At 41.1% G+C, this 15055-nt stretch overlaps 1 protein-coding gene across 1 annotated transcript in view; it reads left to right on the top strand.

Annotated features, from left to right (window-relative positions):
• Positions 1 to 14708, top strand: part of cdh16 (cadherin 16, KSP-cadherin) — a 33221-nt gene extending 18513 nt beyond the window's left edge. The window contains exons 10-16 of the mRNA XM_070554816.1: positions 3919 to 4110; positions 6615 to 6856; positions 6928 to 7058; positions 7141 to 7380; positions 11799 to 11915; positions 12312 to 12428; positions 12525 to 14708. Coding sequence (XP_070410917.1) covers positions 3919 to 4110; positions 6615 to 6856; positions 6928 to 7058; positions 7141 to 7380; positions 11799 to 11915; positions 12312 to 12428; positions 12525 to 12625 — 1140 coding nt within the window. The 3' untranslated portion in view covers positions 12626 to 14708. The remainder of the gene's footprint in view (positions 1 to 3918; positions 4111 to 6614; positions 6857 to 6927; positions 7059 to 7140; positions 7381 to 11798; positions 11916 to 12311; positions 12429 to 12524) is intronic.
• Positions 14709 to 15055: the final 347 nt, after the last annotated feature.

Raw genomic sequence — 15055 nt, 5'->3', positions numbered from 1 at the left:
GTGAATTTCTTTCCCATTGAGATTTTTTCTTCATCGGCAGTGATAACAAAACCAGGAGCCACTCCCAGCACCGGTTCTTAACTTGAACTGTTCCAGTAGAACAAAGCATCTTTATTGTAGCTGCAGTCCAAACTCCAAATAAAACTCTCCTGTGGCTTCCTTCTTTTTGGTGAAGTTAATGGTGGAAACAGAACAAAAGGCTGTTATTCTAAAAAAAAAAAATCTACTTCTGCCCAAATTAGCTGCGGCTGTTATTCAGAAAAAAAAAAAATCTACTTCTGCCCACATTAGCTGCGTATTGAAGGGGAGCGCTGAAAAGCCACGAGGGCTGGAGGTAATGTGGGAGAGCCGTCACACTGTGATAATTGGTGAGCAGTCAGAAGCTGTTCCCTGACAGACCGTGGTGACACTAAAAGCCTCCAAACACTTTATGAGCTGTAAGGGCACGCTTGCTTCAGGAAGGACGAGGTGCAATGGCTGCTAGCTTAAAGAGCAAGGCACCCCCTACCAGAGTATTACTCCGCTCCCACTTCCTGTTTGAAAAATGCAACAAATGCTGTTGCCTAGCAGACCGAGAGGGCGGAGCCGCTAACAAACACACACACACACACACACACACAGGCTCACAATGACATTGTGACATCATATCGTACCAGCTAACGTTCTAGGGTACCTCTTAGCCAATAGCGATGGCAGATTTAAAATCAACTGCAGTGCAGAGTTTTTACCTGACAACGGCACAACATTGACAGTTTTAGGCAGAAAATTATAATTTTAACAAAAATGCACTAAAGTGCTAAACTATTAGTGTCTGCAGCACGATTGGACATGCATTTATATAGTTTATCAGGAAAAAAAAGTTGATTTGGGGGTGACTTGCTCTTTAAAGAGAGTGGGATTGAATTTAAGCATGAAGGAGGAGGATGTTGCCACGTAGGATAAAGTGAAAGCTGTTGAATTAGAATAGAATAGAATAGAATAGAATTTATTGTTCCTCAGTGGGGAAATTTAGGTCAAACAGCAGCAAAGTTGATCCTAACCCTATCAAAATCATAACACATTTTGATAAACCATTTAATCCATTTTCATCCGCTTGTCTGGGGTCGGGTTGTGAGGGCAGCAGCTTAAGCAGAGAGGCCCAGACTTCCCTCTCCCCAGCCACTTGGGCCAGCTCCTCCAGTGGAATCCCAAGGCGTTCCCTAGCCAGCTGAGAGACATAGTCCCTCCGGCGTGTCCTGGGTTTAGGTCTCCTCCCGGCTGGACGTGCCCAGAACACCTCACCAGGGAGGCGTCCAGGAGGCATCCTGACTAGATACCCTAGCCACCTCAGCTGGCTCCCCTTGCTGTGGAGACTGTTTGCAAGGAGTAAGAACATACATGGAAAACTGTGTAAATGAGATATGAATGCATAAATGCAAGAATAACCAAAAATAAAACGTGTGCAAATAAAAAGTGGCAGGAATACAAAAGGGTTATAATGTAATAATAATGTATTTCACTAAATATGTAAAAATGCTGCTGACAATTTAAATTGTGGGAATTTGACTAAATTAAATGTCTTGTTTTGTTTATTTTATTTTTGCTTTATTTTATTTATTCACATTTTATTTTATTTCAGTGATCAAGGTGCAAAAAATATTCAAATACATTTCTAGAAACTATTTATTTAACAAGTTAAACATTTTTTCAACAATTTTCTATAGTTTATTAATTTCATTAAAAAAGCAAAAGTGGCCAAACAAAGTACCGAGTACAGATGCTGCATCTGTACTCGTTACTTTGTTTGGCCCCGGAGATGGATGATCATATTTTTTAGAGGTCTGACATTTCTCTATTTAAAATCCTTCTTTTGTTGATTTCATTCTAATTGTCTGAGATTTTGCATGTGGGGTTTTCATGAGCTGTGAGCCGTAACCATCCCAACCATAACAAATACTCTGCACGTATTGAGTCTGTCTAATACATTAGTTTCCCCTTGCATTAATGAAATAAATGGACTTTTGCCCATATTCCAACTTTTAAAGTTTTACCTGTATTCTGTCATTTTTTTCATGAAAGAAAATTCTTTTATTTACACAAATAAGAAAATAAGTTATTTTTTAAGACTATGATCTGAAGGCCAATGCTCAGAATCATGAAATGCATCATTTTTAAGTCAACTTTTCGAGGTTTCTGCTCTTTGTTCACTTATGAAAAAGAGAATCTCTCACCGCTTGGGTCACTTTTGTAAATTTGGACACTTTTTGCATCCAGAGACCCAAAATGTCAACTTCAAAGTAAAAGGTGACACCATGGTGACAAGGTCTATTTATCAGAAAAACATAAATAACAACGTTTTTACTAAGACAACATTCTTTGATAATATCTTTCACCAGTCTGATATACTTTGTTTATCCTAGTCCTTTTAATTTTCATCATATCTAAACACCTACTGTTGAGCTGTTAAAACTCTAACAGATATGGTTACCACAGCTGCACTCACACACAAACACAGAGGTGGAAAATGCTCTTGAACAGGTCACGCCTGAGGAGAGCAGCTTTTTCCACGGCCGTGTGAAGGCAGTGCCGCGTGGGGGGAGGCGGGGTTGATGTGGGAGGCGAGTGGTGACAGGACTGGGTTCAGCAGCGCTGCGGATGGGGCAGCCAGATCACAGGCACGGCTGCTTCACTGGAGGACATCTGTGAGTGGCGGATTAAACGGCTGTCTAAACATACGGCGGGGGGGGGGGGGGGGGGGGGGGGGAATAAAGGTCACTTAGCACCACAAGGCCAAAAGGGGGAAACAGATTCTCACATGTAGTCCCATTTCACCACAAGCAAAAATGAGACGTAGTCATCTATAACTTGTTTATGGAGGCTGGAAATAACCATTCCTACTTGTTACATTTCATGTGATTTTTCTCAAAATCATGAATAATTCCATTATCTCATGAAAACAATGATAATATCTCAAAAAATAAGTTGGAACACCCACCCTTACTGGCTCTCATATAGGTATCACATGAGCAAAGGTCTGAAGAAAACCATAGACACATATAATAACTACACACACACACTGCCTGTCCAAAAATAAAGCTGCCACCTGGATTTAACTGAGCAAATAGGTAGGAGCCTCCTGTTGGATAATTACTGCATGGCTGATCTTTCAGCTGGCAACAAGTTATTTACCCTAAACTGATGCAATGAGTTTTTTCTCGTTTCTTAAACATTCACGTGGAAAGGCACATCTGGTGGTCATGGAAAAGACACCATTTTCACACATGGACCTTAACCCAATTGAGAATCTTTGGGATGTGCTGGAGAAGGCTTTGTGCAGCGGTCACACTCTACCATCATCAATGCAAGATCCTGGAGACACATTAATGCCACACTGGATGGAAATAAATCTGGGGACCTTGCAGAAGTTGATCGAAACAATGCCACAGCAGATGCATGCCGTAACCAAAGCTAAAGGCAGTTCAACAAAATATAACCTTTTTTGGGAGGTGACTTTGTTGTGCCAAGCAGTGTAGAAATGTAAGGTAAACATGAAAAAACTCCCCTTAGTGGCAGTCTGCAGATCAAGTTTTCATTCCTGCCATCTCCATATGAATTGAAAGGGATGTTGTCTGATTGAAAAACAAAAAATATACCTCCGATGATTATCTCTGGGTTTTGAATCCTGTAGATTCAGTTAAAATTGTAGATATTTTAATCTTGTGTGTGCAGTTGAGCAAGAAGGACTTTTATAAAACACAAAATAGCATCACTCACACCTTCATGTTATAAACAAAGGCAGGAGACAGAGAAGTTCAGCCAGACATGAAGATAACTTTTACATTCAGTTTTTTATTTTTTTTATTTTATTTATTTATTTTTTCTGAGTGAGTGATTTCTGCAAAGTGATCATCCATTTTTCCATTTCCTTGTCCTCAACAGTACGGACCATTTCACATTTCAGAGGAGGCTCCGGTGGGCACCACGGTGGCAGCTGTGGTGGCAAGGGATGCAGATGTTCGAGGTGGAGACAGCTGGCAGGTGGACTACCGTTTAGAGTCCGGAAATGAAGAGGAAGTCTTTATGTTGGTGACAGACCGACAAACCAATGAAGTCTCACTTGTGCTTGCCAAGGTGATTATAGATGGGATCACTTATCAGTGCTAGAGTCACATAAATACACTTTAGAAAGATAATAAACAAACATCTAATTTCTTAAGACCAGATGCAAACATCAGGAGTGATTTTAGGCATAGTGGCTCAAGTTTGTCCTAGCAGCATGTCTGTGCGCTTGCGTGCATGTGTGTATGTGCGTGCATGTGTGTGTGCTTATTCTAATGGTCTGCTCTCTGTAAGTGGGACAGGCAGGAGACAGCCTATGTCAGGCTCTCTGTGGGAGAATGAATGAGATTGAACTGTGCACTGCACATGCACAAGTGAGATAAAGCAGATGTAGGAAAGCTAAAAATGGACGTTGACGCACTGCTTTGAGGTTAAAACACAAACAACTCTGTTTTTTTAGCTATGGTGTCTTGGGCTGCCTTTCTGTGGTCAAAGCTCTTGTATCAGTACCCCCCCCCCCCCCCCCCCCCCCCCGGATTCCAATGCTCCAAGTCAAATGATTAGAAATTGCAATTTGCTCTGATTTTAAATGACTCAAACAGCCTCTGTGGCAGTTCCTGCTGCTGTAGATGTGTCCTGGTAAAACGATTCACTTGCATCTCCACTGAATCTATTCACTTTGAGGTGTTCAACATTTCTAAATCCCTGCAATATTGGAAATAAAAGAGCTAGTTCACCATCTCTCAATGTCAAACTCACTATGGCTGTTATTATGACTGCAGTGTTGACATTACTCAACTGTAGCTGTGCCTGTTGCCATAGACATGCCTTTGTTTATGGAAATATGACAGTGACACCCCTTTTAATGGTTATTGCATAACGTTAGTTTGTCATTGTGTTGAAGTCAGCATGCTCCTGAAAACATGTAGCATGCTTAAAGAATGTTTCAGAGGTGGATTGTGAGAAAAATACCCACGGCTTCACCCCTCACGGTCAAAGAGAGCAGCAGGAGCATCTGGACACAATCATTCAACGAGAAATGGCCACCAAGTGCATCACACACAGTGTAGCCATATCTCTCCCTAAAGCTGGAGTTGAGAGACCCTACTCGGGATGAAACACCGAGTGGAGTTTGGGATGATCCAAAGAAATCAGGCTCATTTGCTGTGACTCTGCAGTCGCGCCAAACTCAAATGGGAGGCAGGAAGTGTTTTGCTCCACTACAAAACGCAGTGAGATGAATGAAAGCGATTTTAGCTTGTGCTGTTTGTGGAGATAAAACATCCACGTTGCAAGTCAGTGGTAGAGTTGTGTTGATGTTACCCAGTCAGAGGCAAGATGTCCAGATATGAGGAAATAAGATTCTAACTCCTGCTGTCTGCTGCCGCTCTGCGCGGCATCAGTCTTGGCGGTGCTGATCCAAGAAATTTTGGGCTTTTTTTGCTTGAAAGGCTTGAAAGGCATTCATTCCTATCAGAGACCACTGCAAATACATTGATTAAACGAGTTTCCCACACCTTTAAGAATTCTCTTGCGATATGAGCAGAGCAAGGAATAAAAGAGCAGCCAGATCATTTTTGCTCAATTTAGAGGTGTTTAAATTTTTGTTGAACAACAAGAGCAATAGTGTCAGTTTACGGAATCAGAAAGAGCCTGAGTTCAACGCAGTGTGTCTCTTCGATTCAAGGTTTTTTATCTTTCTTTTTTTTTGATAATAGAGGTTCAAAAGACTGACTGTAGCCTCCAGAGAGTCATGCTGATACACTCTGAGTCTCTGGATGCGTCACTTCCATTCAGCAGCAGCAGCAGCACTCATCTATCCTCCAAGGCTTGGTTTGCTTCTCCTTGGCAACAGGGACACGTTCAGCGTGATGTGAGCTGCATGATGTCAGTCAATGCCCGCTTTTCACGTGTTTTATTGGAAGACAGAGCACACACAAGACAGGCACTTATAAAACATGAGCTCAAGAGTCAGATTTGGTCATCTTTGTTGGTTTTATTAGAAACAGGAGACAAATGTTAAAAACGTATTATTATTAAGTCAAAACTGCATAATTTTTCCTCATGGCTCCACTGTAAATTTACATAATTTTTTAGTTCAAAGCCCATATTCAAGGAATAGTAAAGGTGGATTTGTTTTTTTTTTATTTTTTCCCATACAAGATATATTCTGTAATTTCATACACTGGGTTATCCAGGAAACATGGATGTATAGTCACATAGAGTGCATTCAGCAGGACTAGTGTCTGCATCTTATTAGAAATCCAACCATTCTTTGCAGTAAAAAAAATCTGGATTTCTTGGAAGTCTGATGAGCTCATTGGACACGGGAGAGTGCACCGTGTGCTTTTTCTGCTGGATGATGGCACACCATTTTTAAATAGTTCACTTGTGATGCAATCTGACAACATAAAGCTGTGTGCCTTTATTTGATTCAAACAATGTCATTTGGGAGAGTTTTATAAATAAAATTTGTAGTTATCATTCACAAAATAAGCAGTACAAGGACCAGTTTACCCAGGTGAAAAGAGGAAAATGTGGTGCTGCACTAGTATTTTATAACTCTCTTGTCACAGGTGTTAGACTTTGAGCGTGAAAGCGAGTACATCCTGGTGCTCAGTGCCCAGAATCCTGTTGCTCTGGTCCGTGGCCGATACGGCCCTTCGTCCACGGCAACCGTCTCCATTTATGTTGATGATGTGAACGAGGGTCCGATCCTGTCTCAAAGTCATTACGAGGTGACCGTCAGAGAAGGGGAGGAGCCAGGACGGGTCATCGCCACCATTCGGGGTTATGACCCCGATTCTCACCCGATAAGGTACCAAACTCGGCAGATGCTTTGACGATCATCGTGTCTCTAATTTTACAAAATGACATGCTTTTCTTCAGATATTCTCTTCAAGGGGACACCAAAAAATACTTTTCAATAGGAAAGTATTCTGGTGAGCTGAAGACAGTGCAGGCTCTGGATAGAGAGGAGAATAGCACGTACACCATGGAGGTCATTGCAGTGGATGGACGTAAGAAACCTCCGCTGATCAAAAGTTCACTTTTTATATAAGTCCAGTTGTTGGTGAGGTGTGCTCTTTTACCTCTTCTCAGGAAACTCCTCCTTGTCTGCTTCCACCCTGGTGACCGTCCACATCCTAGACGTAAACGACAACAGTCCGGTCCTGGTTGGAGACTACTCCTGGAAGTACCTGTGCACGCCTCTGTGGGAAGGCCAGGCTCTGGTGCTGGCTTCACGCGACAGCGATGGACCTCAACACGGAGGGAGACTCAATTTCTCGCTCCGCAGTGATGTCACAGTTCGCCGTAACTGGAAACTCACCCCTATTAACGGTGAGGAGGAAACAGAAGCTGCATTCCGGAGTTTTCCCCTTTCAGAAATGATGAATGATTTTTCAGAAATCCATAAAAGTGATTATCTCATCATGTACTGTGACAAAATGTAAGCAATACGTCTTTATTTATTTATTTATTTTTGCTAAGCACGCCTCCTGCCCTGCAAAGCTCCATTAAATAGGGAACTGAGCGCCAACCAGAGCTAACCAATTAGACTACCGCTTATTTGCGTCACATTTAAGGAATACCTCGGTTGATGCAGAGTTGATGAACTTTTCACGGACAAGTTAGTCTCTAAAATATAAAATATATGAAAACACAACATGACATGAGAATAATACTCGTAAAACAGCGTGTTTTAGCTTCGTTTGTCGGCTAAGAAGCACATTTATTAGCAGAAACGTGAAGTCGCGATCCAGAAACCAGTAATCCAAATATAGATTTAATATTTAACTCTTCTCTGACATGCATGGACAAAAGGGATAAAAGTATTTTGGCAAACATTTTATAAGTACATTACAGGATATTTGAAATAGATAGCTTACTTTTGGTATGATTAACAGTTGGAGTCAACACTGATGGTTAGAAACATTTAAAGAGATGGATTTCAGTGAAACTCAGAAAAGCATAACTGAAAATGAATCTAGAAAAATCAACATAACCGCACGATTAAAACAAATCAATTTAGATCTAATTAAATACACTGATTAAATTCAGATTCAAGAATCTGATAAAAGGCAATGGTAAAGTTACAGTGCTGAAGGGAAAGCAAAATAAACATTCATTCAAAGACTGATGGATGCATGAATGTTTTCTATTTTGATTTAAAAGTTACTAGAGTTGGGGCACATTTGAGGTCATAGGGAAGCTGATTCCATCTGTGAGCAGATGTAGCTTCACCTCGTTTGGCTCTGACCCGAGGTTCTACCAGCTGACTGCTTCATAAGGATCTCAGAGTCCTGCTGGGTGTAGCCACTAGAAGGAGATCCAACATGTATTTTGGCCCCATGTCACTGAGTTCGATTCAATTCAATTCAAGTTTATTCACATAGCGCCAGATCACGACACGAGTCGTCTCAAAGCACTTCACACAGTAAACATTCTATATAGCTCAGTTCATTAAGCCAATTAGTAAAAAGTTTCCATATAAGGAACCCAGCAGGTTGCATCGAGTTACTGACTAGTGTCAGAGTCTTTACAGCAATCCTCTTACTAAGCAAGCATGCAGCAACGGTGGAGAGGAAAACTCCCTTTTAACAGGAAGAAACCTCCAGAGAATCCTGGCTCAGTATAAGCAGCCATCCTCCACGACTCACTGGGGATCGAGAAGACAGAGCATACACAGTGATTTATAAACTAGTAGAAGCACTTTGAAAATGGTCCTGTAGTTTACTGGTAACCAGTGCAGATTTAAGAGCAGAACTGATGTGCTTGGTTCTTGTTAGGACTCTGGCAGCAGCATTCTGAATCAGCTGCAGTTGCTTCACAGCTTTTTTGAGAAAACCTGTCAAAAGAGCATTGCAATAGTCCAGCCTGCTGGAGATGAACACATGAATGAGTTTCTCTAGGTCTTATCTGGACATGACACCTCGGAATTTTGCTATTTGATGGAGAAGTTAAGACGCTGATCTAGTTATAGACCCATTTGCAGACCCATTTACCTCCTTGTTGACAACAGTTGCATTTATCTGTTAGCTATCAATAAACACAGCTAAATAGCGGCAAAATAAAATCTATCAGCATGGTTAACACTAGTAGATCTGTAGGCTGCAAAAGTAGATGAAACAAGTGCAGTAAAGTTACATTTTACAGGTTTCCAGCTGATATTTGCTGAAGGCAGTGGTTAATGGCCAGTTATAGTGGATAAATCACCCACATCGTGGCAGACAAAGCCTCGTGATAGAATAAAAAGTAAAATGCCTGTCCCGCATGTCCGTAAACAAGTTCTAGCATCTAATGACTTATGTACTTATTTATGGAGATGATAAGCCGGCCAGGGTAGAACCGAGCGACCAAGCGGATCCAGCAGCTGGGAGGAGCTGCTGATCAGTCCTGGAAAATAAACTTGTGTGAAAGTGACAACGCCAGTGTGGTGTGTAGCTCTGTTTGTGGCCTGCGGTAACTGTCTTGTTATAATATTTACACACAATGTGTTTTGTAATTGGAGCGGGTAGCCACTACTGTCGTTTGTGTTTCTGTTTCTGTTGCACATCAGAATAAACTGAGCGTCCATTAATCTCCAAAGACGCCTGATGTCACCGTGATCCTTCAGCATCAACCCACAAAACGTGGAGATCCGGTTTCTCCTTCGGTTCAGCTGTGAGAAGTCCAGACGCCCAGTTCTGAGAATTGTCATCTCACTTGCTAGCTATTTGAAATGCATTTGGAAGCTTTGTGCTAAATTAGCTTCGAGATGTTTGCTTTTTTTTCATCTGCACAAAGATGTGTTAGATTATCTAATGTAGGAATATCTAAACCCCTCGGTTTAATCTTGTTAGCTTAAATCATGGAGATACAGCTCTGGGTAATGGCTGGAGACGGTGTTCTTGCCCTTAAGCTAGTGTGGATGTGCGCAGTTACCTGGATTTGAACAATAACTTACAATGGGTCTTTAGCCTTAATGTGACCAGTGAAGCTCAGGTCTGAATCAGTTCTGACACCAAGATTTCTAACCTGAGTCTTAATTCGTCTGGCACCAAGTTGTGACACAGCCTCCATCCTATCCTTCTTATTCCCAAAGACAATAACTTCAGTCTTGTCTTTGTTTAACTAGAGGAAGTTTGACTGCATCCAGTCACCAACTTGCTCCATACACTGACAGAACGAGTCTAGGGGACCACAGTATGTGGTAGAGCTAGGTAGATCTGGGTGTCATCTGCATAACTATGATAGGCAATGTTGTTAATGTGAATGACCTGACCCATGGATTGAAGAGCAGTGGTCCAAGATTAGAACCTTGAGGGACCCCACATGTCATGGTGATCTGCTTTGATTTGTGATCACCAACTGAAACAACTATCAGACAGATTAATATCTCAGAGTTTGATAAATATAAGTTTAATTTGTCATTTACTAACATAAGATCTTCATTTAAAACTCTGGCATGAAAGGCAGCAGACGATGTGTCCCTACATGAAAGGAGATTTTGTTGTCTTTTACCCACAAGATCATGCACATTATTGATTTGAAAAGAGTGAGAACAGAATGATTTGGTCTCATAGATGGGCAAATTATCTTGATTTTTCTATCTACACATTTGTTTCTGGTTTTAAACCAGAGATATGATGAACTCATCCCTTTTTTATGACAGTTGCAAACTGTTCATGTTGGGTTCATTTGATTGTAACTATTTACAGCCATGACGTCTATCATTAAGTCATTCAAACAGCTGAACCACTTCCCTCTCAGGTTTGGGATTTTTTTCCTGCTTCTCTTTCACCCTCCTGTTCCTGTTGGTATTGATTGAGCCCAGCTGTAATTATATCTTCTGTGTAATTTCTTTGGCGTCACCGCTGGTTTCCTGACGGCTAATGGAGGTTATAAGAGAACGCTCCCAGAATGCATTGCACCTGGTGACAAGCAGTAATGTTTGTCCCAATAAATGTGTGCTTGTACCGGTTTGTGCTGCAGAGATGCTCCAGTTCCTTGTCTCAATCACAACCTTTTATTTGTAAAAAAAAAAAAAAAAAAAACTTGAGAAAATATGTGAATAATTATCATTCATCTCAAGTCTTTAGGGGCTTGACTGACAGACCTTTCAGTGCAGAAACTTAGATGATTTGTTCCACATTGATCTAGTATTCATGTGCTCACTTGATTAAAATGTTGCATAAAAAGTGTTTTATCTTTGGCACAAGCATAGAAAACAGCTTCATTTTAGACAGGTGGGTACACATCCCACCTTTACACGAGAGCTGCACAGGCTGACAAATGGAACATGAAGGAGAGTGATGGGAAGTAGGGAGAGCAGAGTTAAAGACTCACAGATAAGGCTTCAAACAGCTTGATAAAACTCTTCTCCTGACAGGATAGGCTCTGGGTGGACGTCATACAGCCAGGCTTGTATTTTAGATTGATTCACAAAGATAAGAGAAAGAGGAAGAGCACCGCACCACTCTGTCCACAGGTCTTTTCATCTCTTATTCTGTTTGCTGTGCAGCACTTCACTTGTTTATAGATATTTTTCTCACATTATTCTGAAATAGAAGAATTCAAAATAATGTTAAAAGCTGCAATTCTTAAAAAATGTCAATGTGACACTCGTTTTCTGTTAGTTATTTCACACCACGTAAATGTAATAAATTGGTCGTCATGACAACTTTGCATCATCGGTCACTCATGAAAAGAAAGGGCCTTTGTTTTCTTTGTAATGACGTTACAAATAAACTTTTTCTCCTGTTTCTTTTAACCTTAAGATACCCACACCAACTTGTCGTTAAACGTCCCATACTTGGCCCCTGAGGTCTACATGGTGCCTTTCACCATCTCTGACAGCAGTTCTCCACCCAGGAGCACCTTCATAAACTTGCCAGGTAATGCTGACGTTTGTGCTCATGAGCCACAGGGATATCAGGGAGGTGACGGGGGGCAAAAGAGTTGGAACAATCAATAGGATCAACTTCTGCACGCCAGCTCATCCTAGCCCCGTTCTTGTTTATTAATGATGCAGCTGAACTTTAGGAATGATTTTTCCAGGCTTGTGATCACACAGCTCTCTTATGTCTGAGTGCTGCTGCTGAAACCTTATATAGAAAACAGAAAGACACGTAACTGCTCATGCAGAGGTTGGAGCAAACAGAGGTCTGGCTTTTCTAGCAGCTTATTGCATTTCTCTGTAATGTATCTTAGCTTAATTTAACTGAATTTATTTTTTATTTTTGTACTCTTAGATTCTCAAGTGTTGTGTTGTCCCTGTTTCATCCTGTTAGTGACGGTGTGCACCTGTAATGTCAGAGGTAACTGCAAAATAGCAGCCAAGCCGTTGGAAGGCATGCCAACGATTCAGTCTGCAGTGGGAACTCTGCTTGGCACTTTTGCAGTCATAGGTAAGTGCAGAGAAGCACAATATGTCCTTGTTTATTGGTAACACATTGGCTCATTTAATGGGCTGGTATGTGATGATATTGATTTTGTTCTTCCAGGAATCATCCTCATTATTGTATTCGTGAGACTGTCCTACCAGAACCCCAAAGAGCAGAAGAAGAGCAGCCAGGAGAGAGTTCCTCTGAAGATTTCAATCTGATTCATAAAATTATCGTTAAAATCCTCTCCCTTTCCACTGTATTAGCACCAATGTATTCATGTTGCTAATGCTTTGGTGCACTGTGAATATTTTAGTTCAAGAACTCTCCGGTTTTACACCTGGAGCATTATTTGTGTTTTCACTTTGCCCTTTTCATATTTTCAAAGAGTTTGTTTTTGAGTATTTGATATTTTATGGCTTCCCCACTGGGATGATGTTGAGAAAAAAAATCAATCTACATAAAAACTTATATCTGACAAAACATTTTAATGATTATTTCTGATTATTGTTTGTTTTTCTTGCAGGCTGAACATGAAAATAGTCTCCTAAAGCTATCTGGTGAATTATCTAGACGGTGAAATGCTAGGATTTGAAAGACCTGACAGCATGACATTACACTGTCACTGAGAATTCATGGACTCACCCATCTTGACTCACAACAGGGAAGGCTGTTGTTTGTGTAACATCCAGGAAACAGCAGAGAACGTCAGCTAATAGAAGCTAACCATTAGCATTAGCAACTCCACTACATGGCAAAACTCCTCCAGTCTTGTGTTAGGGTTGGGGTTAGGGTTAGCGTTGCAGAGTAAACACAGTTAGTGGTAGAGTCACATTGCTGTTAGCCAATCAGAGGTGAGATGTCCAAATATCAGGAAGTAAGGCTCCAAGTCCTGCCATGTGAAGCTCTCCTCTGATCTTATAGCTTCTTAGGTGTGTTCATGCTGTGTCGTGGTTCTAATTCCATGCTGTCGTTCTTTTTAAAACACAGAAACAGTTTCATTACTTTTTTCACCGCTACGTTTTGTCTGCGGCTGCAGACTTCCTCAGGCTGACGCTGATGGTGGCGTCACTTCCTTCTCCGTTTATCCGCGGGCAGCAGAGGACGTTGTCGCCCTCTGCTGCCCGCTCTCCCCTCTCCGACGATGCAATCCCATGCGCGGTCCAACGTGTAAACTCCATCGTCCCTGTTCATTGTCCCACATCCACGTCTCCTTATCTCAATTGCTTCTTTTATCCATCTTTTGTATTTTTGTTGTTCAGATCGTAAACACCGAACAACAAAAATACAAAAGATGGATAAAAGAACGACAGCGTGGAATGATCTTATAGCTCCTAAAACAGGCGCACCAGGGCTTTTTGTACCCAGATTATGACTAACAAGGCATTCATTCCCACTAGAGACCACTGCAAATGTATTGATTAAACAAGTGAACCACACTTTTAAAGTGTGTTTTATTGCTGTGAAATTACCGTTTTCTGTTGAAGTTTGTACCTGAAAATCAACGCTGAGAACATCTAGTACATGAAAAATAATGCTGCATTCTGAATGTGATTCAATCACACAGAACTGTTGTTGAAAATGCAGAAATCAGAACAAATGTGCTTGTTAAGGCTGCAATCTTCTGTAGTTTCACACATCAATAGAATTGAATTGTGAAAAAAGGACCAAATAACACGATTTATCATCTTCTCTCTTTAACATCTATACTGCAGATGTGAGCTTCTCACCAGGATTGTGATTTATTCCCTGCAGCTCCCATTCGTCGTCAACGTTTTAAACTGAAACAGACTGAAGGATGTTATTGCATTAGCAGCATGCTGCCATCTATGCGATTAAGGCTTTTCAAATGCTGACCCAGACGCCCCAACGGGCGAGCAGTGCTATATTCAGACTGAAGTGTTGCTATAAATAGCTCAACGACTGAAAGTCCACTGAATGACATTCACCTACCTACTGGTGTCCAACACAATAGAGTCACCTCTCAATGACAAAACACCAAACTGAACACACTCGTGAAATAAAGGGTTCACTTGTTTGCTTGAAGGGGGGAATTATTTACTTCCTTGGCTCAGTTTCATCAAGGAAAAATTCTTTCCACACAAATGGGTGTAAATCGTTTTTATCACCAGCTGTTTGCTTAGACATTAAAAAGACATTAACCTGAGGCAGAAGACCTTGGAGCAGTTTATGCCCTTTTACCTGCTAAATGAAATATTGCCCCAGAATGCACTTGAACCTTGAAATAACTATTATTCACGAAGTGTTCATCAGTGCTGTATATATAGTAGATTGCATGAAGGATTTAAGGATGATAATGTGTAATTAGCTATAATAAATTTATTAGCATTTTCACATTACAATGCATCCTCTGGTTTTCTATATTTTAGGAAAACATTGTTTTTCTCAAGAAGAAACTATTAACCACATACTTGCATTGTGATAAATTATCAGAGAATTTGAAAAAGTGAGCAGCAATTTGTGTCGGCTCAAGCTGGGCAAGCGGCCCACCGGGACGGTGCCAGAATGCCAGATAGGCCAGTCTATCCCTAGCAGCGGATCTACTCCAAGCTCCTCCTGGATGACCAAGCTTCTCACCCTATCTCTAAGGGAGAGCCCAGACACCCTGTGGAAAAAATTAATTTTGGCCG

The sequence above is a fragment of the Nothobranchius furzeri genome, chromosome 9 (assembly GCF_043380555.1).
Source record: "Nothobranchius furzeri strain GRZ-AD chromosome 9, NfurGRZ-RIMD1, whole genome shotgun sequence".
Classification (NCBI taxonomy): Eukaryota; Metazoa; Chordata; class Actinopteri; order Cyprinodontiformes; family Nothobranchiidae; genus Nothobranchius; species Nothobranchius furzeri.
The sequence above is the reverse complement of the archived record's forward strand: the minus strand, read 5'-3'. Positions and strand labels throughout refer to the sequence as shown.